Genomic DNA, 25289 nt, shown 5'->3' on the forward strand with positions numbered 1-25289 from the left:
TACCTGTAAAGCGCTTTGAGTGTAAGTAATTATTATTATTATTTAGTTTCCTTTCACACTCATGACTGCAGGGAGCTGACGTTTGCTGTAGGAGGTTTGATGTTCAATGGGACTGGGAGGCTCAAGTGCTCCGAGATTCAGATCTTGAAACCCAACCTCATACTCTGGCTGTGCAGCCCATCCTGTAGTGCAAGGTGGGACTGTGGCATTGGTGTCTCTGCTCAGGACCAAAGCCCATGGAGAGGCGCAGGCGCTTATGACAGAGAGACACAGTCCGATGACACAATGACTTTCTCCTTTGACCCAGTGATGGGTGGGCCGGGCACATAGCAAGGATTATCCCAGCTGATATCCTGCCTCACAGGTCCTGCAGTACTGCTCCCTGTATGTATGCCTTCCTGTTCAAAATAAACCAATAAAGCTCAAATGCACACACTGTGTGCTGTGACCTCTCTTAACCTGTTCTAGCCAGTGTAGTAAACTTGTTTGTTTTGCAGTATTAAAGCTGACCTTGAAAGTCTTCTCCTTGAACCTATTTAACTTCCTTTAGTATAGGTAATAATGACAGCACACCTGGTTTTGTCAAGCTGGTTAAAAGAAAGCAAAGCTCTATTGAATTTCGGCTCACTTTCAAATCCTGCCGTACCTTTGTACTGAAGTTAGCTGCAGGGGCTGATTGGCTAGCCTTTCACTGTATTCTGTGTAATTTCATCCTTTGTAGGATTCTAGATGTATCGATTGAGAAGAAACTCTCATTTATACAGACCTGGAGAGTATCTATTTATACAGCAGGTCATATACCGGTGCAAATTGCTCAAGATAACAGCAGTGTCCCAACTGGAATATAAATCCCAAAACTTCCAGCTATGAGTCTACAGCTTTCTCCACTGGTCCATGCTGCTGACTTGACCAAAGTCACGAACTTTGTGCAACAACAGGCAGGAGGAGATCTTTCCAACATCTCCTGGTCTTCTAGGCAAGGGATCACCTGATGAAGATCCAGGGACCGGACTGAGGACACGGGGGTCAAAGAAATTCATCTCTCTACGTGGGGATCCCAGAAAGTGTGAGTAGGCTGCGTTCTCTGGAGCCTCACGGTTTCAATCAGTAATTGACATATTTAAATTGTATAGAAATATTGTAAAATAATTAAGCCCATTGCACACAGTAGCCCATCACTAGTCCAGCATTTCAAACATTCATCCATGAGCTCAAACTGCTCTTCCTTGCTTTAACTTAGTTGTTCCCAAAACTAGTCCTGGATGACCTCTGTCTTCTAGTTTTGCTCCAGTTATATTCTCAGTGATAGTGATAATTGACTTCAGATTTCTATCTGGGGAGTATTTGTAAATCTGCTGTCAGCCCTTCAAGGGTCAAGTGGAATTTGTAATCGGTATCGGCCCTGTACCAGTTTCTGAGTTTCAGATTTGCCCTCATGCAGATATGTTGCTTGAAATGAAACCAAACTAATCTCTGCAGAAGGAAAAAAATCTCATTGTAGGCATGACAGTATTATTCACTGCTAGACACCTACGCGCTTGTCACCAGTTGATCAACTAGTAAGAGCTGTTCAGTAAGAAATAAAGGCAAGCCAGCTGGGAAGAGGCTGGGTGAATTTCTGTGTGCTTACATTTTTAGAAGCTGCATCCTCGAAATTAGGTATTTTTAGCAATCAGGACTTAGACATAAGAAACAAGTTAAATAAAAGTCTAAATAAGCAAGCAGATCAGTTCAGTCACGAATCACAACTGGAGATTCTGCATTTGGATTGAATGAATCCCATCTGAGATTATGTTTTTCCAGTACCAGGGTTGGAAACCACCAATCTAACTCACAGCTCCCATTTTCACCCAGACCTCTGAAAATCCCACAAGAACCTCCTGCCTTAGACTCATCCAAACTGCAACACCACTACTGCTGACCTAAATTACCAAAGAAGAAGTTTGAAAATATTAATGACCAGCTACTATGCTTGCTTTGCGTTTACTTACAAGTCTCCTGAGTGAGCTCTGTCACACTAGAGTTAGGAAAGTACTTTATTAAACAGATACTGCTTTGATACTGGTCTTCTTTAGAATGACTGTCTTTCAACCTCTATTCAAAGGGGATCTAATCTGAAAGCATTGGGCGACAGATACAGACCCTCTTGATTTTGATCATTGCAGTGATCCACATGCCCCAACCTTCACCCTCTTCCCCAAGGCCACCTTGTTTGAATATACAACGCATTCATGCAAATAGAAGCAGCTGTAATTCGGCGCTGATCTGAAAAGCAAATATTATGTCTCATTCTGTTCCCAGCAGCGGATAAAGAAGCAGCCTTCGGGGACAATGGGGAGGAACCGGGCCAAGGAGTGAGAAAGAAACGAACATTTTCTCTTGGGCGAATGAATTTATCAAAATCTACCGGTAAGATTTAAGTCTGTTTTGAGCACTCTCTCCGAGTGTGGTATAACTCATTGTCGTTCGGTGTTAACGTTTTTAAAAATGAAACCCTCTCCTGTGCTCCCGAGGGATGCTGGTTCTTCCACCAGGTGTAGACGTTAGCGGGCCAGTCGGAAGGTTTAACAGCTGGACAGTTTTAAAAGGCAGCGGAGGAGACCTGGGCTGAACAGGACGCGCTTGTCCTCTTTAATCTATGAACTACAGCATGGCGGCTGCACCGTGCAACAAAACACACAGAACCTTTGTATTATCGCCTGTAGACTGCGTTTCGTATTCCTGTCCATACTAACTCTTAAAGCTGTGTCACATTGCACGAGTCCTCAATACAGCCCGCAAAAGGGCTAAAAGCACATTAAATGCATGCAAAATATATTTGTGCTAATATCAATAATTTTTTCCCAGTTTTCTAGGACGAGCTAGGCTTATCTCATACAATAAAAGCTATGACGCACGTGGAATTGAAGACACCTGCTGCCTAATACACCTTTTGAGTCTGAGAGAGAAAGTCAGGTAGTTCTCATCACCTGTGTATATTTGACTAATCAACCGACAGGCTGGGTGTTCGACAGGAATAATTGCAGCTTTGTAGTTAGCACACCATGGAAATGCGGTGTACTTTTCACAAGATACGGTTGAAAGAGAGAGGTTTACCACGACAAAAAATCAAAATACTTTTGCCCCTTTCGTTGGCGAGAACAAACAAAGCAATCCAGAAGGTGTATATGTAATAGTCCGACGTTATATATCGATCCTCGATGATGAAATTCGGCCAATTACATCGTGGCTTTAAATAATCAGTCACATGAGCTTTTTAATATGACCTAATTTTCAAATAAAAATGTCTCGATAACGGCTTTGCCTATTAATGGAACTACCAACGATCACCAACAAAACGTTGTTGGCTTTGCTTCCTCCTCTTAAATTCTTGTCGCTTTCACGGATTAATTTCTGATTATTTTTTCAAGGTGGAATTGACCAAAATAGATCATTCTTCTATGAATACATGACTAAATTCCCAAACCAGTATAAAAGTCAATCATTTTAAGGAAACTGTGAATCACTTTGTGGTTAAACTTTTCGGCAAAACTGATTTCATCATTACAAAGCCTACGTAAACTAACAGCATGAGTTGCCTTTAGCGGTTTTCGTAACAAGTCTTCGTTCGTCTTTTAAGAGATAAACACAAATGTATACGCTAATTAAAAACGTTGGGTCGATGTGGTCGTGTTGCCCGAGACCCTCAGACGACCTAAATGGGAGTCAGAATTATTTCACCGTGAACGACCCGAACCCAGCAGGTAGGTGAACTGCTCACTTCTTTTCGCCGTTAGTAGAACCCTTCCATTGTCAATTTGGCAATTTAAAAGTAAACGTCTGGTTTAATTATTCAGAAAGTAATGGCGTAGTTCATTTAATTTTAAAAACAAAGCATGTGTCCTAAACTGTGTAAAGTATTTTTTATATGAGTCATATTATTTTGAGTACCTGGGCTTTTATGAACCTAATCGTACTGTCGCTTGAGGTTAGTATAACAAAGAGTACCGGTATTGTTTTTTATTGCCCATTATAATCTCGGTGTTTATGCGTATCTTGCAACAACCTATACAAATACATATATTTACGATTAAGGTGCATCCGACCTTAAGCCATAAACGCGGAAATATGTGACAGACGGGAGTTTTACTGCATCAGGCTGGAGGCGTTCCTACCTGTCACAGGTGACGGGTCCCCGCCTCCCAGCATAGGGCCCGTCTGCTAGGCACGGTCTGTGCTCGTTCGCTAAACCCCACTGTCAGGCGAGCATTGCCTTCGTCTCTGGCTGTCAAATGTTTTCTCCCCTGTTTAAATAAGTTCTAATTAGGCTCCCCTCTCTTGTGTTCAGTCGGAGACCGAAAAACGAAAGTTGCTGATCAGGAAGTAGAAGGAGAGAGAGAGAGAGAGAGAGGAAAGTGCAGCCTAATGAGACGTAGAGTCAGAACTGCTTTTTCTCGCGTGTAGTTAGCAGTCTGACCTGACAGCCGCAAAGAGAGTTTGTGTTTTCCCTACGCAGACGGGGAAAATGGGATCGGCGAGCCTGGGATAGTGTTAAGTTTTCAGCGGGTCTCTGCGAAAACGGACGCCTCATGTATTTTTAGCCAGTATATCGAGTAAACTATGAGCGAGGAGCAGGCAAAAGGAGGCAGCGGACGGATTGTCAAGGCTTTGACACATTTTGGGAAAGATGCGACGAAGAGTAAGTAAGGTCTCTTTAATCGTATTCTGTAGGAGAGTTTTTTTTTTCTAGGACAAAAATGCGAAGCCCCAGACTGACAGCTCTGGCCGTGTTTGATATTGCATTTCAAGTACCCAGTAACTTTCCCTTATCCTCTTTGAATCGGCTGGAAAACACCGTCTTAACCGTTGCGCGCTCGCATTGTTTCAGCTTTGATCTCAGCACAGAAATATCCCGACCATAAAGTCAGAAGCAGCGCAGCCCGAGGAACTCCATAGAAACTGTTTCACTTTCTCCTTTTATTTTTTGGCCAGCATTGTTTTTAGCGCTAATGACTCGAGAGAGCAGAAAATAAAACTCTGGATTCAATAATGTTTCTTGCCGGGGCTGGTAATCTGTGCAATGCTAACCTTTACACGCATTTTGTTTGAGAGTCTGGTATAGATAGCACGTGTCTTCCAGCAATGTTTTTTTTTCTAAAATGTTGCTTAAGAATGGGAAACCCACGTTCAACCCCACACCCCTTTTTCTGTGTTCCCAGGCTCTGAAGCTCTGGCGGCAGACCAGCTGTTAATAACTTGTACCTGTTTCACATACTAGTTTCCCCAAGGAGTGTCCTGCCTAAGGGTAAATGGCGTCTAGCGACAATTGAGTCTCTCTGATTAGTTCGTGTCCCGAACTTGTGCGCAATGATCTATTAGTCGGACGCCTTGGTCTCGATTCACCCGGAGAGCCGTTAGCGAGGCAGAATCAGGTGTGGATTCTGGTCTGGTCATGCCAGGTATGGTTTCTGCATTTGGCGAAATCTCCCCATGATCTGTGAGAGTCTTGCACAGCTACTGTATGACCTGGTAAATACCCTGGCCTTAAAGGAGTGGTTTAATTTACTTTACACTCTGCTGCCAACTAGACAGATGTCAGTCATGGGTAAACAGACACTCCTTTTTAGAAGAAAAAAAATGTTTCTAAAGGTGCTGTTCGTGACTTAGGAGTGGAACTGAACACTTTGTATTATCTTCATTTTCCCTTATGGAAGACTGCAACTGCTGTATGTAAGAGGGTTCCTGTCTGGTGAATGGATGGGTGATGGACTTTGACTTGAATTGTATTTGATGCAGACAGGTCACGGGTCAATCACTTCCACAAAAGGCATGTTGCTTCTGCCCACGGCCTACATGTGTCCAAAGAGGACTACTTTTTTTTTTAAGCTTTTCTTTCTGGGAAGCAGTGTGTAGCCAGTCTGTGCAGTGCGGGGCTGGACAGAGATTCTGAGGAGCACAGCTCTGGGCAGGCTGTAATAAATCCCTGGAGCATGTGAGGGTAGGATCTCCTATCCAGGTCCCTGGTAAACTAGTCTTCCCAGGGCTCTGTCACACACAGTCTGTGCTGGTTAATCCACAGATGGGGTTTCCAGATCTTGATCGCATAATCCAGAACAGCACTGTTGTCCTAGGGAAGGCATAGGACACTTCCATTCTGTTGGACCTGTGTCCAAAAGGATCACTGACTAGCTCTGCTTTCAGGTTAAACTGGTGTTTTGTCTTTTCACTGTTTGGGTTGTTGTCCATGTTCAATGTTTTTTACAGACTGAGACAGAGCATCATTAATTGCTTCCAAAAATATTCTCAGGCATACTGGGTCATGATTAAACGTGAATAGGTATCTGGGTGGCTCAGTGGTTAGCGTTGTGGCCTTGCAGTGCTGGGGCACTGGTTTCAATTCCTGGAGTGATGTGTGAGTGGCAGAAAAAGAGGGTTTTTACTGTGATTATTATTATTACTGCTATTGCATAGTAACATGGCAATTGTTTGCTCAGACCTGCTGGAATTGATCAGAGAAGAGCTATAAAAGCAGTTTCCATTGCAGGCAAAAAAACAAAACGGTGGTGTGAAATTGTGTACAGTGGTCCCTGGTGCACAGATAGAGGTGCAGCTAGCGGACCTGTCGGGGAGGCAGCAGTCAGTTTTAGAAAGCTGAGATTGAAGTCGGCTGGCTGTGTGAATCAGGAGAAGGAACAGTACAAACCGAAAGCTTCACACAAGCTAAGGAAAGGTTTGAAAGCTTTGTCCTCATGAGCCTGCTTGAGATTTTTTTTTTGGGGGGGGGGGGGGTTCTTTCTTAAATGCTCCTGGCTGTGGTCAAAACAAATGCTGAATTGTGCTGAGAAAGGGATTCAAAAACAAATAAGAGCAATTTTTATTAAAAAAAAAAGAGGGAGGGCTCAAGTTGAGCCATGTCCTGGAACATGGTCACTTCTGAAATGAGCAGCCAGATGTCAGGCATCAAGTGCTACAGGGATTAACAGAACACACAGACTAACTGCATGTGCGTGGCTCTAGGTCACAAACTGGCAATCCAAAAAACCCTCGCGCAGAATTTCAGCAAACATGTTCCCTTCCTTGTGCCACAGCAATCTGAAGGACAAAAAAAAACTTGCCTGTTACGTGGATGTTAAAATTCTGAAATCGGTGTAGATTCCGGGAAGACACATTCAAAAGCAACATCTGCTGAGTTATGACTGTTGGACCTGCTGCAGATGTCAAGACAGAAGATCTGGAGAGGATCTGTGCTTGTCGGCAGCCCCAGGGGCTGAGAAGAGGAATCGGAAGGAAGGTGTGAGAGAGATTTGGGTGCAAACCTGTGAAGAGCTGGTTTTTCTGTTATGTGGCGGCTGGTAACGGACGCTCATTTCTGCGTTCTTGACACTGCTGCGTGTGCAATGCAGATATGGTACTGTATTTTACACACATGACCTGTGCAAGTGAGGAGTAAGTCAAAGGCAGTCTTTGAAGGACCAGACCCTCGTGTCTGTTCGAGGTAGAAGTCTGTCTTCACTAGGCTCAAGGATCACCCCTAACAGTGTTATCATTTAAGATAGTGGTTGCTAACCCTGGTCTAGGGCAAGACTTGTGCCTGCAGGTCTTAGATCCAGCTGAGCTGTAAAATACTGATGCTGATTCACTGGGAATAATGCCAGCCAAGGATTAAGTGTAGGTTTCAGTGTGTCTGTGTTTGAATCTGTCTGCCCTGGGATAGACTGGTGTCCTGTCCGGGGACCATGAACTGGAAGAAGCAGTTAGAAAATGGATGGATGGATTAATTGTATTGTGGGGGATGTCTGAGTGTTTTATTCACTTAATTTACTATTTATGTGGGTTAAACTGCTTGGCTGAGGACCAGCCGCCTGTCCATTAGGATGAGGAGGCTTGGACCCCCTGCAGAGTGAAGAGTGACCAAGGGGCAGCTACGCACGTGATGTGTTAGAGGATAGAAGCAGTATTTCAAGTTTTTATTTTTTAAGTTAAGGATGTGATGTTGGGAATGGATCCCAATTAGGACATCTGAGGCCAATTGAACTTGGCTGTTACCCCTGTCGAGTGTTCATTATAATCTATGTAATAATTGATCTCTTTGCTTAGACGTTTGTTCACCATATCCTGCACATAGTCCTTGGTTTCTAAAATACCCTACTTCAAGCATGTTATTTCAGCAACTTCAACATAATTGTATGATGGGCTTATGATTAACAAAGAGAAATTACAAGTTTCCACTCATTGACTTTATGAGGGCTCTTCATGTCCCTTCGACAGGTGTCTGCTTAGTTACATTTTGGGTGATGTGATGGTTCAGTTACCACAAATGGGGGTACTTTTTCTGATGAGAATAAAACTTTAAAATCAGTCCCATACATCAGCATATTTCATATTCTGGTCATCTGTCTGTGGTCGGTGCAATAACTCAGGTAATGGCTTACTCCATTGCTCTGCATACTGCCTTATCCATAAGCACGAGGTGATCCATCACTATCGCGGAGGGTGCAAGATGGCAAACTATGGCTACCCATGTAAAGGATGGAACTGGTGTTGTTTGTTTTCGCTCACTTTTTTTTTCCCTGCACACCGTTCCCTTACGTGCTTGAAGATCTACAGTACACACTGAAACATTTTTCCAGTAACATCAGGTTTTTTTAAATACTGTGTTTGCAAGGGATGTGTTGAATACCTTTAAAAATCAAAGTGGTGCTTTTCAGGGCTGTGTGGATTATATCATTGGATATTAAGGAGTTGTGGTTTACACAGGAAAAGCTCAAACTATTATCTCTTCCATCTGTATATATAATGAACTGTTTCAAATGTTACTTATTTGACAACATCAGCAGAGTGGCCAAAACATTGCACTATTTGGCAGGGTCTTGAATTGTATCCTCAATCCTCAACAGTTCTTTCCAAGCAAAACTAGGGCAGAAATGTCCCTGAGGGGGAGAATAAGAGTCCTCTTTGTATAAGAAACTCAGGAACTGTCCTTCATTCTTACAGAAATGGCAACTGAGTAGACACAACTGAAAACCTGGAAAGACCCTTTGCCAAAAGATTGTAAATCTAATTTTCCAAGTCATTGGTCTCTTTGTAAAATACGTTTGGCTGTAATGACTGTGCAAATTCATCCCTTGTGAACACTCTGAAATACAAAATCAAAGCATTGCGTCTGCCTTTAAAGCTCTGCCACTTTTACAAAACAAACAATTCTGCCTGTCACACGGGCAAAACGAAACCAGTACTTCCAGTTTAATAACTGCCAGATATGAGGAAGTTGCTAGCTTAATAATTCTTTTTCTTGTTAGACCTTTTCTCACCTTCTCTATTTTAGGAAAGCCCCTAATATGTGAGAAAGAGACATGTTTTTTTTTTTAAATCTGACATAAGCAAAAATATACTGTAAACCTGTTTGGCCACAAGAGAAGTATTGATTGAATGAAAGTCTTTCCTGCAGTGACTGTGTTTTAGGCATGTGCAGCAATTCATTAGGTGATTCACCTAATGCAAGACAAAGGCCTAGATTTACACTGACCTCCCAAAGCCATGAGCGGTCCTACAGTTTATGTTCCCTGTGAATCATGGAACCATGCTAGGTGCTTGAACATGTAGATGTCTTTTCCCAGACAGTGGAGGCAAGTAATTGCAATGATTGTAAGTACGCCACATGTTTTACAGATAGGACTGCCAGACATTTGCTTTAAATATCTCACTAGAGTAGGATTACAGATCCTGACCTGTCACATTCAGTTTTAACACCAGCCAATGGTTGCTGAAGCTATTGATCAAATAAAATAGCAAAACAAGGTCACTTGCTGATGAGTGAAAGTGCCTCCCCTTCTCCTTTGGAGTGGATACCAAAGCCGTTTTTTTCTTAAAGACTGATTTTCTTTTGATCTTTTTTTTTCTGTGCAGATGAGAAGCCCTGTGTTGAGGCTCCCAATGCAGCTCATGGGAATGGGAATAACCTTGGGCCTTCAGTGGCTCAGCACAGTGAGTTCAAAAGGGTCGTGTGAGTGGGGTCTTGGTACACAAGTGCACAAGTGTAGAGGTTAACCCTGTGATAGGCTAACATTTCATCCATATTGTCAGCCTGCTTAATGGCCTTTTGGAAACCAGGATGAGCTCTGGCCCGAGTATGAACTCCACTTGATGGTTTGTCTCTCTCTCTGTCTCTGGACAGCAGATCCCATGAAGTCCAGCGAGAACGATGGTGTGGATAATATATCGAAGAGGTTTAGTACGCTGTTCTCTTCATTCCGGGGGAAACTGACCAAAGAGAGTGAGTATCTTAAAACTATCTGTGTCCAAGCTGTCCAGCTGTGGTCCTGGAGGGCTAGTCTCTGCAGGTTTTATTTCTAACGTGGCTGTTAATGACCTGCATCAGCTTGTTACTGGCTTAACGGGACCATTTTACCAACTGCTACCTGTTCATCAGCTGTTGCTAAGCTAAAACACGGGTCGGAGGATGTCTGTGGGAACTAAATCAAAGTATTTAGAACTACTAAAACATGGTGTTTCTTTTCACAAAGGGTTGTGGGAGACTGGAACACGCTACCCAGCCATGTTGAAACTGATACGTTGGATTTTCTTTAAAGCAAATGCTGGATAAGAAGGTCAATTAGGTTCTAACTACCTAACCAAATGGCCTCCTGTTCTTTGTAACCCTTGTAACGTTTCAAAACCTTCCAGGACTGCAGCTGGGTCACCTTGGTCTAAGGATCATTCATAGTTTTTGTGTGCTTAACTGAAAAAGTATTTTTAAGAGGGGTTATTCTATTCATGCTGCAGTTATGCCCTTGTAAAGCAGTTATATTTTGTGTGCAAAGCAAACTTTGCCTGCATTGCTGAAATACCAGAGCAGTCAAGCCCCACTTTTACCTGTAGTTATGAATATAACGGTGTGGAGGCTCTGTGGGTAAGGATCTGCACCTGTGGCTCGAAGGTTGCCGGTTCGTATCCTGCATCCAGCAGAGGAACCCTACTCTGGGCCCCTGAACGAGGCTCTTAACCCCATCTGCTCCAGGGGCGCCATATAAATGGCTGATCCTGTGCTCTGACCCCAAGCTTCTCTCCCTGTCCGTGTGTCTCATAGAGAGCAAGCTGGGGTATGCGAAAAGACAAATTCCTAATGCAAGAAATTGTACAGTATATGGTCAATAGAGTGATCTTGAATCTAGACTAGGAGTCTGTATGGGAGAGAAGGACCTGCCAGGTTTCATGTAAGCACCGTCCTGCTCTGTAGAGGAAGCAGGGGGCAAGCCCAGTGCAGCCATTCCACAGCTGACTGCAAAGAGCTTTGCTAAGAGGTTAGGTGTAAGAGGATCTGATGCAGGAAACAGTGGGGTGGTTAAAGAGAGAGAGGAGGCTGCTTTCCAGGGAAGGTGCAGTTTTGGTGGAAAGGCTGGTCTCACTAGATGGCTCAGGTGGCCTCCTGTCGTTTCTAACTGTTCTTGAGTAGATGGTACCATCGCAGAAGACTTTTGCCAGGGATTTGCATCGTTGGTTGTGGGGAAAGTGGCCTTCAAAGGTTAATCTCCCAATTGTGATGTTCTAAAGCAGGGTTAAAATAATGCCAATCTTATTTTCGCACATGGTTGCTGTTTTTGGAATATACATGTTTTACAATTTACATGTTCACAACAAGAGCGGTTTCTGATGATGCTGTATTGCAAGCAGGAGCGCAGCAGCAGTGAAAAAAGGAGACCTTACCGCATATTGTGCTGTTGCTGGGCTCAATTAATCTGAAGAGTGTGACACTTTCACTTTTAATGCGCTGGACAAAGGGTGGCTTTGTAGCTAATGTGACCACAAGACATCCTCTGTCCAGTGCTCTAGTTTTTTACAAACCCAAGTAAATCCTCAGAAAGGTGGGGGTATTTAACATTTCTGGGAAATCTTATTCAGTAATTTATTCCAGACAAAAATACTCCAGAGTTATAGGGTGCATTCTTAGGATACTTGGCTAATACTCAATTGTGTGCTTTGCTTATCCTGAACATGGCCTGGAGCCCAGGGTCTTCTGAAAGGTTCACAGAAGCCATCTGATGCAGGTTATGCTTGTCTCCAGAGCCCGGGAAGGATCAAGCTCCACCAGTGGCCACTGATGAGATCACCAGGTCAGGCACAGAGTCCAGAGAGCCACGCTACGCCAGCGGGCAATTTTTCTTCGAGTACCTGGTGGTTGTGACTCTGCAGAAGAAGAACGATGGAGGATATGAGCCTCAGATCATCTATCAGTTCCCAAAGGTGACTATTTTCTCTCCCCCCCCCCCCCCCCCTTAGCCTGATCTGTGCAGAAATCAATAAGCAGGCACATGCTGCTGACAATGTGACCAGGGGGATAGTGTTGAGATGAGACAGTTGGGGGGTGGGCCCTCTTGGAGATTTGTGGTGACTCATTGGCATCTGCAGGCTTGCAGTGATGTTGACCCACCTTTCGGATACCATGGAGCTTGCAGAGTGTTGGAAGATGAATGCCTTAGCTTGTCTGCTCTTCCTTATTCTCTCTGTGCTGTGCAACTGTTGTTTAGGTGATCTGAGATGCAAAGAAACATTCCAAAATCGGAGCCCACCTCCCATCTAAACATTTTGTATTGGAAAGCTATCGAAAGAAACTGTGGGCTTAGCATCAGATCTGCCCTGGCGATTAAAGTTTTGCTTTTCTGCAGAGCAGTCTGCTCTAGGGTTTCTCCTACACATTCGGTCCTGTTGCAGCACTTTCATGTGACTGATGGTTTTCACACAATTTTCATTACAGATAAAGTGCATACCAATAACCACTTCTGCAGAATATTTATCTGTGTTTTGATTAAATTGCTTATTTGAGCCATTTTCTTGCTGTTTTTGTGGAGTTTGTAGTTTTGCTTTCTACAGTTCACACCTTGCTGATGCATATCTGATAACTGTAGCGGTTTGGACTGTTGGTGTTCGTCACACTGCCACTTGGTGTAATGTTACAAAATTAAAATGCCAAGACTGACTCTTTTTTTCCACTGGTCTTGAAATAATCATGCTGGGATTACACTGAGCCTGAATCAGTGGAGATGTGCCTATTTTATGTGTTGAGTTCTAATAAGTTGAGATGTAATGAATGGAGATTCCCTATGCTGACCACAACATCTCTTTTTTTTGCCTGTCTTGGCGCTGTAGCGTGATGGGATGGTGAGATTCCAGAAGGAGGAGGAGGAGAAGACACTCAAGGCCATCACGCTTTTCTGTTTCCCTGAGGGGATCAGCTGGGCACCCCTTACTGAATACAGGAGGTAAATTGCACAGACCACTGACCCCCTCAGTCTGCTATACAGAGGACTCAAAATATACCGCTAACACTCAATCCATGTTTTCCAATGAGTCTTCTGGTTTTGAGATGCAGCAGGTTCGGATTAAATGAAAAACTGTTACTCAAACAAGTCAGACCGTTTCTACCCTGACTCTAGCTGTGCTATCAAGAGATGAACAAGACCTTTGTTTTATATAGCACCTTCCATGAGGCATTGTCTCAAGGTGCTTAGTGGGCCTGTGCTCTGCAGGTGGCCTGTGGGCGAACAGAATATCAACCCGACTTCTAAGAATCTCGCTTCCAGCCAAGCTTTTAATGGGCTGAAATTGGTTTTTATTGGTTGGATATTTCAATTATCCATGCTGGTCATTTCAAATATTCCACACATTGAAAAACTAGATTTAAAACCAATCCTTAGACACTGGATACAGATACTGTTGCAAAGTAGTGTCGGTAGTCACTGTAATGTGTGTGAACGTATGTGATCTTGAAAACCCAGACACGTGCCACTTCCTGTTGAAGTATAGGTGACGGCTGTCTCAAAAATAAAAAACAATGTTTTTTCCAGTGGTTTCTCGATACAACGCTCATGAAAGCGCTGCTTGAACAGCTGCTCTTAAATACTTTCTGTGCTTATTATATAAAATTACTTTGCATAACCACTCTTGTAGGGAAGTGTGGGTTTAACAGCTTCACACACTGCTTTATCATTAGTGAGCCGAAGGTTGATTTTCTAACTGTAGTGTACCATTTCTGGCATTCGGGCTTTTTTCTTTCTGGTGACTTTAAACACTTTTGTGAGCTTGGTTGTGCATTTATTTTAATTGGAATTGTCCTGCTTGTTTCTTTCTTTGTCACTTTTAGAATTGGAGCTGCTTATCCTGATCTGTACGCGTTATAAAAAGCAGCCTTTTAATAGTGATTAACATCCCAGACCTTTCCTTTTAGAACAGCACATGGTGGGGGTGGGGGGGAACATTCCGGCACAGCTGGTACAGAAAGCAAAATCTATCGAAATGTGATGACGCAAAGCTATGCAGCCATAGATACAGGACACTAAAATTTGAGTTAGTACAAGGAAGTGGTAAATTCACAAGTTTCAGAACAATTCTAAGAGTCCTGAGCTTTTAGTTGCAGAAGTAGTAACTTGGTACATTTTCCAAAGAGAAATCGGAGCTCATCAATGCAGGGACACTCTTGTCAGAGCAGGTTAACCTCACGTTGTGGGAAGCCCCTGGTAGCCTTGTGATAAAACCGAAATAACTGTGCAGTTGACTGTATTTGACTGGGCTGGGCTGGAGAGAGAATGATTGAACACAGATGAAGACTAATAGTGACAGTCAGTCAGAGCTTATTGCATGACTTGGGAATTCAGTGCAGTTTGGGCATGGTCTTTCGTTAAAGGGTAGTTGGTCCTGCAGGATATGTGACTTGTAAGAAAATAAGGGAGGCTGTTGTAACCTCCCACTCCTTTTGATTAGCAGTTATGTGGTCTACAGACTTTGTCTAGGTGTTCTGGAAGGAGGCCAGGGTGTTGAGTTGAGCATCATGGCTGGTTAAGCTCTTCCAGACTCCCTCAATCCTTTGAGTAAAGTAGCAGCTTTTGGTTTTTCCAAAGATGTTTTTTATCTGCATCCACCTCTATCAAGTATAATTTTAAAAAGTCTCCTGGAATGTTGGATGATTTTGGGATATGGAATTTTGGCATCACTGTACAACAGAAGACAAAATCCCTTATCTTGATCTCTTCAGATCTCAAATACCTGTTGAGTTTCTGCCTTTCAGGGACAGGGTCTGAAGTGCTAGAAATCTGGCCTGTGAAAGGTGGCTCCTAGTCATATAGTTGTTGGAGGTAGAATGGATTAAAATAATTGATCATCTGATGGATCGAGCTGGTTTCCTGGTCTGGCTACTCAGCTCTTACAGTAATGAAATCATAAACTATTTTAAAGCAGCTTTTCTCTGCACATTTGTACCACCTTCTCAAAGAAGGGTTTCAGTTTGGCTTTCTACAACAACAACAACACATTTCTCCTTTGTCTCTGTTGGTTGGAGTGGTGATCACAATCCTCAGTCCCTATATGATAATCCTTAATACCTGTGTGACATGCTTGCCTATTAAGAACAGAGGCCCCTACCAACTAGAAAAGCCTGCATATTAACAGGGGTGGACTCGTTACATGCTTGTCTCTAATGGTTTTTCCACTCATTTTTCCAGTGAAACCTTCTCGTTCGTCCTGACAGAAATCGATGGGAGCAGGAGAAATGGATACTGCAGACGCTTACTGGTAATCATTTCCTATGTTACTGGAGCAGTAATTACAATATAGAGAAATATGAACTACATTGCTGCATAGGCAGGGGAAGATTTAAGCTCAAATTCCTTTTTTTAAAGTATCTTGTCCTTTTATGATTGTGATGAGAATGCTAATATGCAGTTTGAACAAATGGCTTTGCTCTGCACCTCCAAGAGGGCCAAAGCTGTACTCTTTCCTGCTATACTCCAGGAAGCCCTTCAAAGATTCTAAACACAACCCGTTTGTGGGATAGTGTCTTACAGAATTGCACTACGATGTTTTTTAAATACCCAGTTGTATTAGTCTAACTCTCTGACCTGTTGTGATTTTAGTTATTGTCTGATTCACATGATGGTTGATTTGTTGCCATCAACAGACGCCCAGTTTAGTAACCAGACTCTTTTCTCTTGTCTCAAAGCCTCATGGGAAGGGAGCGCGGCCACCAGAGGCCTACTGCATCATCAGCAAGCTGGCCTGCTTCGGACTGTTCTCCAAGGTACAGGCTGGATCAAAGCTTATAGGTCACAGTAATTGCAGGTTTACATACTGTAATGTGGCACTTCATTCCCTTCTATGCATCAAGTGTAGTCCTTTACAAACATGTTGGAGGAAAATGAAAGCTTCTCTCGGTCTCAAGGGGGTAGTTATACAGCATGTTTGGCCAGAGTGTTTCATTATTACTGCTAGAGCATTCCTGCCAAGGAATTGCATAACTTTCTGTTTCTATGCTGTTGTTTTCCATTAAATGACGGCAGTGTTATTTTTTTTCTTTCTGCTTAAGAATTTAGTCTGCTCGATGATCCCTTGACCTGCAATGTGTAGTGGTGAATAACCAAAGGCCAATCTTCCAATGCCTTGCCTCCGGCACAGTGCCAGGAAATGAAGGAACCGTTTCCTCTGAAAGTCCTGGGGAATTCCAGCTCCCTTTGTAAGAACTGTCCGAGGAAATTAATGGCCTTAACAAGAGATTGGATGCCCAAAGTGTCGATTTTCTCACTTGCGATTTCTTGCTTGTCTCAGCAAGAGTCTGTGTGAATGCCAAGCCAAAGTTTAAAGAGAATAGCTGTCCTGATACTTGAATGGTTTGTCAGCTACTTTGTGCTAGAAAGAGCAGTACAGAAAAGATTGAAGTCTTCCTATTTTGGGCTCTTCCCATGGCTCATGGTTAATTATGTTGCTAGGGGGGGGATGTGCAGTGAGCAACAGTCACTAGCCAGCCCCCTGGAAAGGGGGTGAAGAGTTAGGATACTGCCTCTATACAGGTCCCCCAGAGTACTGTAATGTAATTAAAAAAAAACAATTATTTATTCACTTATGTGGTGGAAAGGAGAATGGTGTTGAATGGTTCTCATAATGACCTTGACAAAGTACCATCTTACTGGTGAAGGACTTTGATGTGGATATCATTTTAACATATCATTACAGAGTGCGTCTGCCAATTAATAGAGGTTTCTTTAGATCCATTTTCAATGTGTAACTGCCATCAGCGTTATTGGTTTCTGCTTTGGCAACACTGTAATGCATCAGTCATGCCAGTGAGGCTCTTTGAATTTGAATTGGTTGTATCTACAGTATTGGTGGTACAGAAGTGACCTCGCCCATCCCCTCCCCTCCCACGTTTGAATCCCAGATGGTATAGAATTCTGCGAAAACAGAGGACCTGGCCGTTGGCATTGTGGAATTTGCCATTGTATAAGGTCCTGTGTGTGGCTCTGAGTCCACGAGTGACCGTGATTAAATCCCAGCAGCACCAGGGCTCCATGCGTCACATGGGTGCTGGTTAGAATTTTAGGAATCCCCCAAAAGTAAACGTTGAGCCTCTACAAGCAGCAAAAACAGCTTAAACAAGCTATTTCTCTTCTTTCGCAGTCCAGTTTTTGCAGGGTTTCCTTCAGCTGGGGTGGGGATAATGGGGATAGTGGCTTGTTCCCCCGGTCAACAGAACTGGGATCTGGGGAGTCTCCCGGCTCCGAGGATAATGGAAGTCTGTCTTGTGCTCTTTGAGCCACCCACCCATTGCCTGATACTGAGAGAGCCCATTCGTTTCAATGGGGCTTCCAAAAGTTTAGGTCCCAATCTAGAATTGTGATCGTTGCCAGACACAGATATTCTAGAGGAGTGATCCTCAGTCCTGGTCCTGGAGAGTCACAGGCTTGAGGTGATGTACCCCTTGGGGCCCCTGACCTCAGTCCTGGTCCTGGGGACCCCGACGCCGGATTTTCACAGCACCTGAGCTCTTAAATGAGCCCTTTTGCTGAACTGACAAATTGCTTGATTAGAACCTTTGCAAGTTTGGCCGGCAGAGGAATCCTACTCTGTTGGCCCCCTGAGCAAGGCCCTTAACCCCAGCTGCTCCAGGGGTGCTGTAAAATGGCTGACCCTGCGCTCTGACCCCAAGCTTCTCTCCCTGTCTCTGTCTCATGGAGAGCAAGCTGGGGTATGCAAAAAGACAAATTCCTAATGCAAGAAATTGTATATGGCCAATAAAGTGATCTGATCTTATCTTAAAAAGTTCAAATTAAGCCTTTGCAAGGTGTGTTTAGGGTGTGATTATTTTGAAAGCTCTGGAGGAACAGAAGCCAGTGGCTGTGTGTGGGTCCCCAGCACCAGGACTGAGAAATGCTGCCTTAAGAGGTGTAACTCAAACTGAAGTGCTGGAGACCAGGGTGATGTTGGTAACAGCATCATAAAGTCACCCGGCCTTTAAGAGACTAATCCCTGGAAGTCCAGAGGCGAGACCTGCTGCTTCCAGAGGGACCCACGCGGTGAACAGCGCCCCCTGTTGGTTTCCGTTGCAGATTTTTGACGAGGTGGAGAAGCGCAGCCAGATTTCGAAGGCGATGATCTACCCGTTCATGCAGAGCCTCCGGGAGGCGCCCTTCCCTGCGCCGGGAAACACCGTCAAAGTCAAGAGCTTCATCCCCGAATCCGGCACGGAGGTAAACCAGCACAGAAACCAGACGTGCGGCTAGATTACAGAAACAAAGTGTTCCCTTTATTTTACAGTAGCTCTCCTATTGCGTTGCATTCACAGCACACATCCGTTTATTTAAATACCCAGTTAGACTAATACAACTGGGTATTTAAAAGGAGCAAAACATCATGTAGCCTTAACATTAAGAAGAGAATTAAGAATCCTCACCGAGGATAATATGTTGCATAATTAAGACAGCAAATTGTACCCTGTTTCAATCGTGGAACTTGTTTGTGGTGCCCCCTGTATAAATATTTGTAACCCCCCCCCAAAATATCCCCTGCTGACATCACAGGGGACACTAGCAGCACCAAGATAAAAAACCACCTCACTCTTTTGACATTCAACCTCTGAGCCTAATGCTCTCCAAAGTCATCTGCAACCCCAGAGTCTTTCATACGATGTATACAGCCACTTCCCCATCTGTTACTCTTTCAGTCAAGTGTTCTCCCTCAGTCAGATAAACACGCCCTGATTGCTGCTTGCTGTGGTTTATTCCTGACCATCACTCTCATTACACTGTTTCCACCCCAGTCTCCACAGGGGTGCGGCTCAGTGCGTGACCAGCAAGCGCTGAACCAGTGTGAACTAGGTCATGGGCTGAAGCTTTGTCAGTTACAACCTGTTTTAGGTTTGTCTGCCCCCTCACACTGCTGTCTTCTCATTTTCCTGTCGAAAGCACCAGTCATGTTTTTGTGGCTTTGGTAACCTACTTTGACTTTCTGTACCATGGTGATGACCCTTGGCTAATTAAAAAAATTGCAATATTTTTTTTTTGCTTTAGCATATTTAAAGACCTTTAAGTATGAAACTATGGACTAAGTTGGAAAGTATGTTAAAATGGTATAATGTGGAGGGTTGGTTTAGCTGCTAGATGTCACTTGAGTGCAGGTCAGGTGCGGGTTTGAGCCTGGGTCAAGTGCTGCTGAAGGTGGGTGGGTTTGGTCACCCATGCCTCTCTTGGCGAAAGTGACCCCCTGCTGGCCTCCTGGTGAGCCTGTGGGGTAGTGCTGCTGCTGCTGGTGGGGGAGGAGGGGTGTTTTTCCTTTTATTGCCCCGGTCTTCCAGTTCGGGCTGTGTCACCCACGTTTTGGCTGGAGGGAGTCTGTGCGTTCACCTTCATGCCTGTGTGTGTGAGGTCCCGCGGCTTATAGTTCTGGGCCAAGGCCCAAAAACACGACTCGCTGTTCCAAAATGGGGTGGGTATAACAGAAATAACACATTCTTAATTTATTGAGGAGGGGGGGGGGGTGGACTGCAGACAGTGCGCCGGAGTCAGAATCTCCGGGATGCCTCCGGATGGGAATATGGGAATGCTGCAGTTTCCCGGAGCTTGTTTTGTGCCCAGGACCCATTCTGTCTGCGTGAAGAACTCGTTAAACTTGAAAGCTCGAGGATCGGGGCGGCGACCAACGAGTCTCGGCGTGCCGGAAATCGAAGTCCATAGGCATGGAATCCTAAGGCAGGCCAAATGCGCATATCCTGGTCTGTCTGAACTTGATTGTGACATCGGGAGCGGTCCCTCTGCACGCCTTTCTGAGCCCGATCCTGATGCTATTTTAGCTCTGACCCTCTGCATGTGGGAGGAAGGAGTCTGAAGGCTGGACTGGCTCTGCGTGATTTTTGCTCCCTTTTGTTGAAATTCCGAATGATCGCTGTGGTGCTCCAGCGAGGAGAGAGGAGATGCAGGGTCTCCGGCTGCAGGTGGGTGGGATGACCACAGGCTGCTTTGAGAGCTCCAGTCTTGGCTGTCCTGCACACCGTCCAGCCAAGAGAAGCTCACAGTACTGCATTTCTCCAGCCTTCTCGCCCTTCCTCCTTTTGTGTCCCAGAGTCCATGTTCTCCGTCGTTCTCTCTCTTCTGCTGAGGTGGTATCATAGAGGTTTGGACAATGGTTTGTTGCTGCAAAAATTGCTCTAAAGACTTGGAAGAAAAAAAACTGAATGTTGAAAGGAGAGGAAGTGTAATGTGTGAAGTTTACCGTTGTGCATATTTCCTCCCCAGCGTTGCTCAGTTAGTCTTTGGTTTTCCTATCAGATGTGCTGGGGTCTGTCATATTAATCGTCCCCTTGCTGTTAGATGCATTCAATAGCAGTTCTGTTTAAATAGCTTTTGATAACTTTGATTTGTTAAAAGCTGCTACTTTGTGAAAGTATTTTTTCAGGTTATAGTTGAATATATTTCAATATGACAAATGGGTAAAAAATGTAATGGTTACTTACGGCAACAGCGCCTTGTTACTCAACACTTCCATTGATGGGACATAATTTGGTATCCATGAGTTATTAATGTACTCATTATTGGACTGATGTAAAGCAGTAAGTGAAAACATTATTTAAATTTCAACTTGTTCTATTGACTATTTTACTTTCAGGTTTTTGAAGAATTTCCTTTTAATCCCCCTTCCTGGGTCAGTCATTTAAAAACAAATCAAGAGGTCAAGCCTTTAAGTTCTGAAATGCATTGAGGCCCAGCTCTGCCTTCTTGGGTCTTTGGCAAGCTGTTGCAGACTGAAGGAAGCCTGGAGTCCAGTTGGTGACTGGAAGCTATAGAGTGTTGTATAGAGAGGAGGTCATAACCGGCAGGAGGGCTGTCTGCTTCCTCTCCAGATCATTGAGCTGACGCGCCCCCTGGACTCCTGGCTCGAGCACGTGGACTTTCGCACCCTCTTCAGCTGCCTGAAGGACGAGGAGCTGCTCCAGGTCTTCGCTTCCACGGTGCTGGAGAGGAGGATCGTCTTCATCGCTGAGGAGCTGAGGTAACGACCCAGCCCTGTTCTCGTCCGCAGAGACTTCCTGTCCTCCTCCTCCCAGCAGCTGTGCGGGGTGACCTTTCATCTGTCACTCAGATGCTTATTTCATAACATCTCATTTCAATGGGTGGTACTACATGGAACCAGCAACCTCTTAAAGAAAAAAATCAATACAAAATGGAATGATTGGGCCCCCTCCATATTTTGTCACCCAAAACTGATTTAATTCTCTGAAGCCTGCTGATGCCTGGCTTCAGCCTCCACTTTGGAAGCCCTTGATTGTTTTAGTTTTGGCCGGTCTGCACTTGTAAAAGGCAAACCATTGTCCTTCAGACCCAGACGTTAAAGTAACATTGATTACAGTGAGTAGATGAAGTGAAGGTCATTGCCTGTCCCAGTCCTGGGTGACATCTGGAGTGTTTAATAAGACTGGCACTACTGTTAGATTTGCCCTGGCAGCCTCGGTCGTCCTAAAGCATGTCGCCCCCAGAGGCTTCTTGGGATGGAGGAGTGAGAAGCTGTCTTTTCCCTACGAGGACTTGGCCATAGCGCTCCTCTGGATGTCTGGCTCTCTCCCGACAGCACGCTCTCTCAGTGTCTCCACGCGGTGGCGGCCCTGCTCTATCCCTTCACGTGGCAGCACACCTTCATCTCCATCGTGCCCGAGATCCTCATCGACGTGACCATGGCGCCCACCCCCTACCTGCTGGGCGTGCAGAAGTGCCTGCTGGACCAGATTATGGACCAGAGTGATGTGAGTATCGCCAGCGACGCGAGGAGGACTGAAGCACGGAGCTGCTCCCTCTGCCAGTCTGATCCGCCTTATTTTATCCCATCGCCACGAGAGCAGGAGAAGAGCAGTATCCCTTCCCTTTGGCGTCAGCAGATTTCTCTGTCAGCACTGAACGATAACGATCACGTTTAGGGAACTGTGCACTTCATGAGGAGGAAGTAATGAGGCCAGTGTTTTTTTAACTCTAGCTTTTGAAATTAGCAAGCTGTTGCCAACATTTGTATTGCATTATAGTGCATTGTGAGCAAAACCATTTGGTACACCTGCACATGGGACCATTGCAGCGTGGGGAAATTCAATATTTTAATATTGTTCTTTATTTTCTAGTTGCTCATAGTGGATTTGTCCGAAGGAACCTCCAAAAAGTTCATCATGACCGTAAGTATTGTCCGTTTCGTTTTGTCTTTTTTTTTGTGATAACTGTTGGGCAGCAATTTACTTACTAAAGAGGAAAGTGTGTGTTTGTTGGGGGGGGGGGAATCGTGAAAGCTACCGAAAAGATTTCATCCCACAGGTAAAACTGAAACAAATCTTTTCTCTTCTGTTCTCTTTCTCCTATTTTTTAATACTCGCTCACCTAGATCGGAGATGAGAAGAATATTCTGCCACCAAAATTGCAAGAGGAGATCCTTCAGGCGCTCAGCATGAGGAAGGAGAATTCGAGTGAGTAGATGTTCCTGTTCCCCCTCTTTTTTCCCCATCAGGTTCTCTACTTAAACAAGAGGTCCAGTATGTCGGTCAAGTCCAGGAGTTCTCGGGGGGGGGGTCCTTGAGTGCAGAAAACCAGCTTTTCTTCAGGACCTCGACCAGTGCAACCCCAGGAATAGTAGTAGAACCAATCCAGTAATATTCCCTGAGGTTCATGTTTTAACATTTCCTGCCCTGTTTACAAAAGGTCAAAGTTCACTGCGGATAATTGTTTATGCTGCTGGTGGAAGCTGTTGATGAAGCTCATTTGGATAGGTGACCCAGATTTTAGAGTCCTCCCCCATCAACCTACACATGGCCACAGCTTGAGAAAGCATTGCTGCACGTTTCGTGGTTTCGATAGAACTTCTGCTTGAGAGTGTGGGGTTTTCACTTGCTGGGCTCCAGCCCGTCTGTGCTGTGGGGAGGAGAGGAAGCTGACCCTGAGCTGTTGACGTGCAGGCTGCAGGTTCGAAATAGTTTGGTTTGGCGGGAATGCTGTATACCCCAGACTGAAGCGCTCAGGGGGAAAAAACCAATGTGGTCGTAGTGCAGCGGCTTACGTTTTTGCAGGTCGGATTTTAAAAGTTGCACAAAGGCCTGCGAGAGAGGCTGCTGTGCATGATGTGCACGCCTCCTGATATCCCTTGTTCTGTAACTGGTCCGTCTGCAAAGTGAAACGCTGCTTGTTTGGTACGAGACGCACGAGCGCGGGCTTGTTGAAGTCGCCGCCGCCAAGTTCGTTTTTTTCTGCGCAGCCCCGGAGGAGCTCAACCGGCTCGTGTCGGACGCCTTCCTGCCTTTCTTCGTGAAGACGGTGGGACACTTTGCCTCCTACGTGAAGCGGAACGGCAACGGCCAGCCGGGCGTCTTCCAGAAAAAGAACTTCTACAAGGCCATTGAGTCCAAGAGCACCCGCAAGTTCGTCAAGAGATTCATCCAGACCCAGATGTTCGACCTCTTCATCCAGGATGTGGAGCAGCAACAGGCCTCTCAGGATGGTAAGAGTCCGACTGCTCTGCCCCCAACTCTCCTTCCCTCGCTCTCTTCTCCACTCTGGGTTCAAGCGAGGCGCTCTGCGGATCAACTAGCCACAAAAGACTCTTTTTAATTGGGTGGGTATTATTAAAGGTGAGTGAAAGATGCGGAGCACTGAAAGCATTTTGCTAATTGGAAAGACCAGGACCAGATGTCTCAGCATCGGCCTCGCAATAAAATGTAACACAGCTGGAAAGAGTTCAGCAAAAGCAACTGTTGTTCCCCTGCAGAGAAAGAAACCTCCCTGCATGATTAGAATGAAAAAAGCAGCACATGATGGAAAGTGTATAGGGCAACAGGAAGAGGTGTGAGTAGACTAGGAAGGAATTTACATCTTAATAGATCCGGTTGAAAAATTGGTATCTACTAGATAGTTTCTCAGACTAATTTATGGGTGCTAGGAAGCTGTAAAAAGTGAAAGGCCAGCCGTTGTGCTAAAGTTTTAGCATGGGACTACTTTCAAAACTGAACAAAATTTAAAAGCTCGTGTCTTCTCTGAATGTGGAAATGGCAACCCCCCAAACCAAAAACTCTTCTCTTTTTTTTTTTTTATAGGATTTTTTCAGAAAAAGATTGCGGAATACCAAGAGAAGAAGAAGAAGGAAAAATCAAGGAAACAATAGAAGGGACATGTTTGCTCCTGTCTCTGGCACATTGTACATAATCTAGGGTGGGAGGCAGTGGTTTTGGGGCACAGATGTTTACATCCTTAATAAAGTAATATAGATATTTTTTTGTAATTAGTTAGCTATGAGAGTAAATAATTTTATGTTCTTTAATTCCATTCCTGTTAATTTTAAGCCTTTTGTAGAGTATGGAGTAATGTTTTGTCCCATTACAAGCTAAGTGCACATTTCTCTTGGCCTACTCAGGAAAGGGGCTCACTCTGTTTCATGCTGTCATAATGCCTATGCTGCTATTTTGAGTGACTCTGCCAAAAAAAAACTGGGTTCTAATTGGCCACAACGCACTGTCTTGTCCTGGAGTTATCGGGGTTATTTTAAGTGGGGGTACGCACCAGACCTGTGTGTTCTTGACTGAAGGAAATGTGGTGAGGGGCGGCTGTACTAGACACTTCAGTCTATGAATGTGAGCCATTGTACCCTAATGAAATGGGCCAAATAGTAATAAATGCTTTTTGAACAATTGTTTTTGGCCTGGTTGATTAAAAGCATCCAGGCTACTGGAAAGCTGCCCAGAACTCATGGGACAATTAGGAATTCTTTTCTTAAACGCCCTTCTTTCCTTCCATGTTTAAAGTTTGGGGACATGGCCTTTCTTCGGGTGTACCACTGCATTCAGAGCCCCGACTCTTGACTTCAACAGACAGACGTGTGGAATGAGGTGATCCAGAACCTGTGAGAAGTATCTGCCGTCGCAATTTGGCCACCGCGTAGCTACAATGGGTTACCATGGGGATTGTTGTCGTTTTTTTTTATAGAAATAATTCGTGAAGAATACTTTGTTGCAGTAAGACTCCGTTACAAGCAGAGAA

At 44.6% G+C, this 25289-nt stretch overlaps 2 protein-coding genes across 9 annotated transcripts in view; one reads left to right on the top strand and one right to left on the bottom strand.

Annotated features, from left to right (window-relative positions):
* Nucleotides 1-4293, bottom strand: part of cry4 (cryptochrome circadian regulator 4) — a 43650-nt gene extending 39357 nt beyond the window's left edge. Inside the window, exon 1 of the mRNA XM_088640267.1 lies at nucleotides 4155-4293. The gene's annotated coding sequence lies outside the window, so the exon portion shown is untranslated. The remainder of the gene's footprint in view (nucleotides 1-4154) is intronic.
* The window catches only part of dennd2db (DENN/MADD domain containing 2Db), a 35792-nt gene extending 10852 nt beyond the window's left edge, over nucleotides 1-24940 (top strand). For 2 of the 8 annotated variants that reach the window (XM_088640254.1, XM_088640253.1), the window contains exons 3-17: nucleotides 977-1066; nucleotides 2302-2409; nucleotides 9886-9963; nucleotides 10154-10252; nucleotides 12041-12219; nucleotides 13123-13235; nucleotides 15471-15540; nucleotides 15968-16045; nucleotides 18348-18488; nucleotides 21134-21282; nucleotides 21859-22030; nucleotides 22397-22447; nucleotides 22651-22732; nucleotides 23515-23757; nucleotides 24350-24940. In XM_088640254.1, coding sequence (XP_088496380.1) covers nucleotides 977-1066; nucleotides 2302-2409; nucleotides 9886-9963; nucleotides 10154-10252; nucleotides 12041-12219; nucleotides 13123-13235; nucleotides 15471-15540; nucleotides 15968-16045; nucleotides 18348-18488; nucleotides 21134-21282; nucleotides 21859-22030; nucleotides 22397-22447; nucleotides 22651-22732; nucleotides 23515-23757; nucleotides 24350-24417 — 1721 coding nt within the window. In that variant the 3' untranslated portion in view covers nucleotides 24418-24940. Of the gene's footprint in view, nucleotides 1-976; nucleotides 1067-2301; nucleotides 2410-3327; nucleotides 3744-4537; nucleotides 4679-9885; nucleotides 9964-10153; nucleotides 10253-12040; nucleotides 12220-13122; nucleotides 13236-15470; nucleotides 15541-15967; nucleotides 16046-18347; nucleotides 18489-21133; nucleotides 21283-21858; nucleotides 22031-22396; nucleotides 22448-22650; nucleotides 22733-23514; nucleotides 23758-24349 lie in introns of those variants that run through there. The other 6 variants (XM_088640255.1, XM_088640256.1, XM_088640257.1 and 3 more) reach the window with 6 other exon arrangements.
* The last annotated feature ends 349 nt before the right edge of the window (nucleotides 24941-25289 follow it).

The sequence above is a fragment of the Lepisosteus platostomus genome, chromosome 7, assembly GCF_059453375.1.
Source record: "Lepisosteus platostomus isolate fLepPlt1 chromosome 7, fLepPlt1.hap1, whole genome shotgun sequence".
NCBI lineage: Eukaryota > Metazoa > Chordata > Actinopteri > Semionotiformes > Lepisosteidae > Lepisosteus > Lepisosteus platostomus.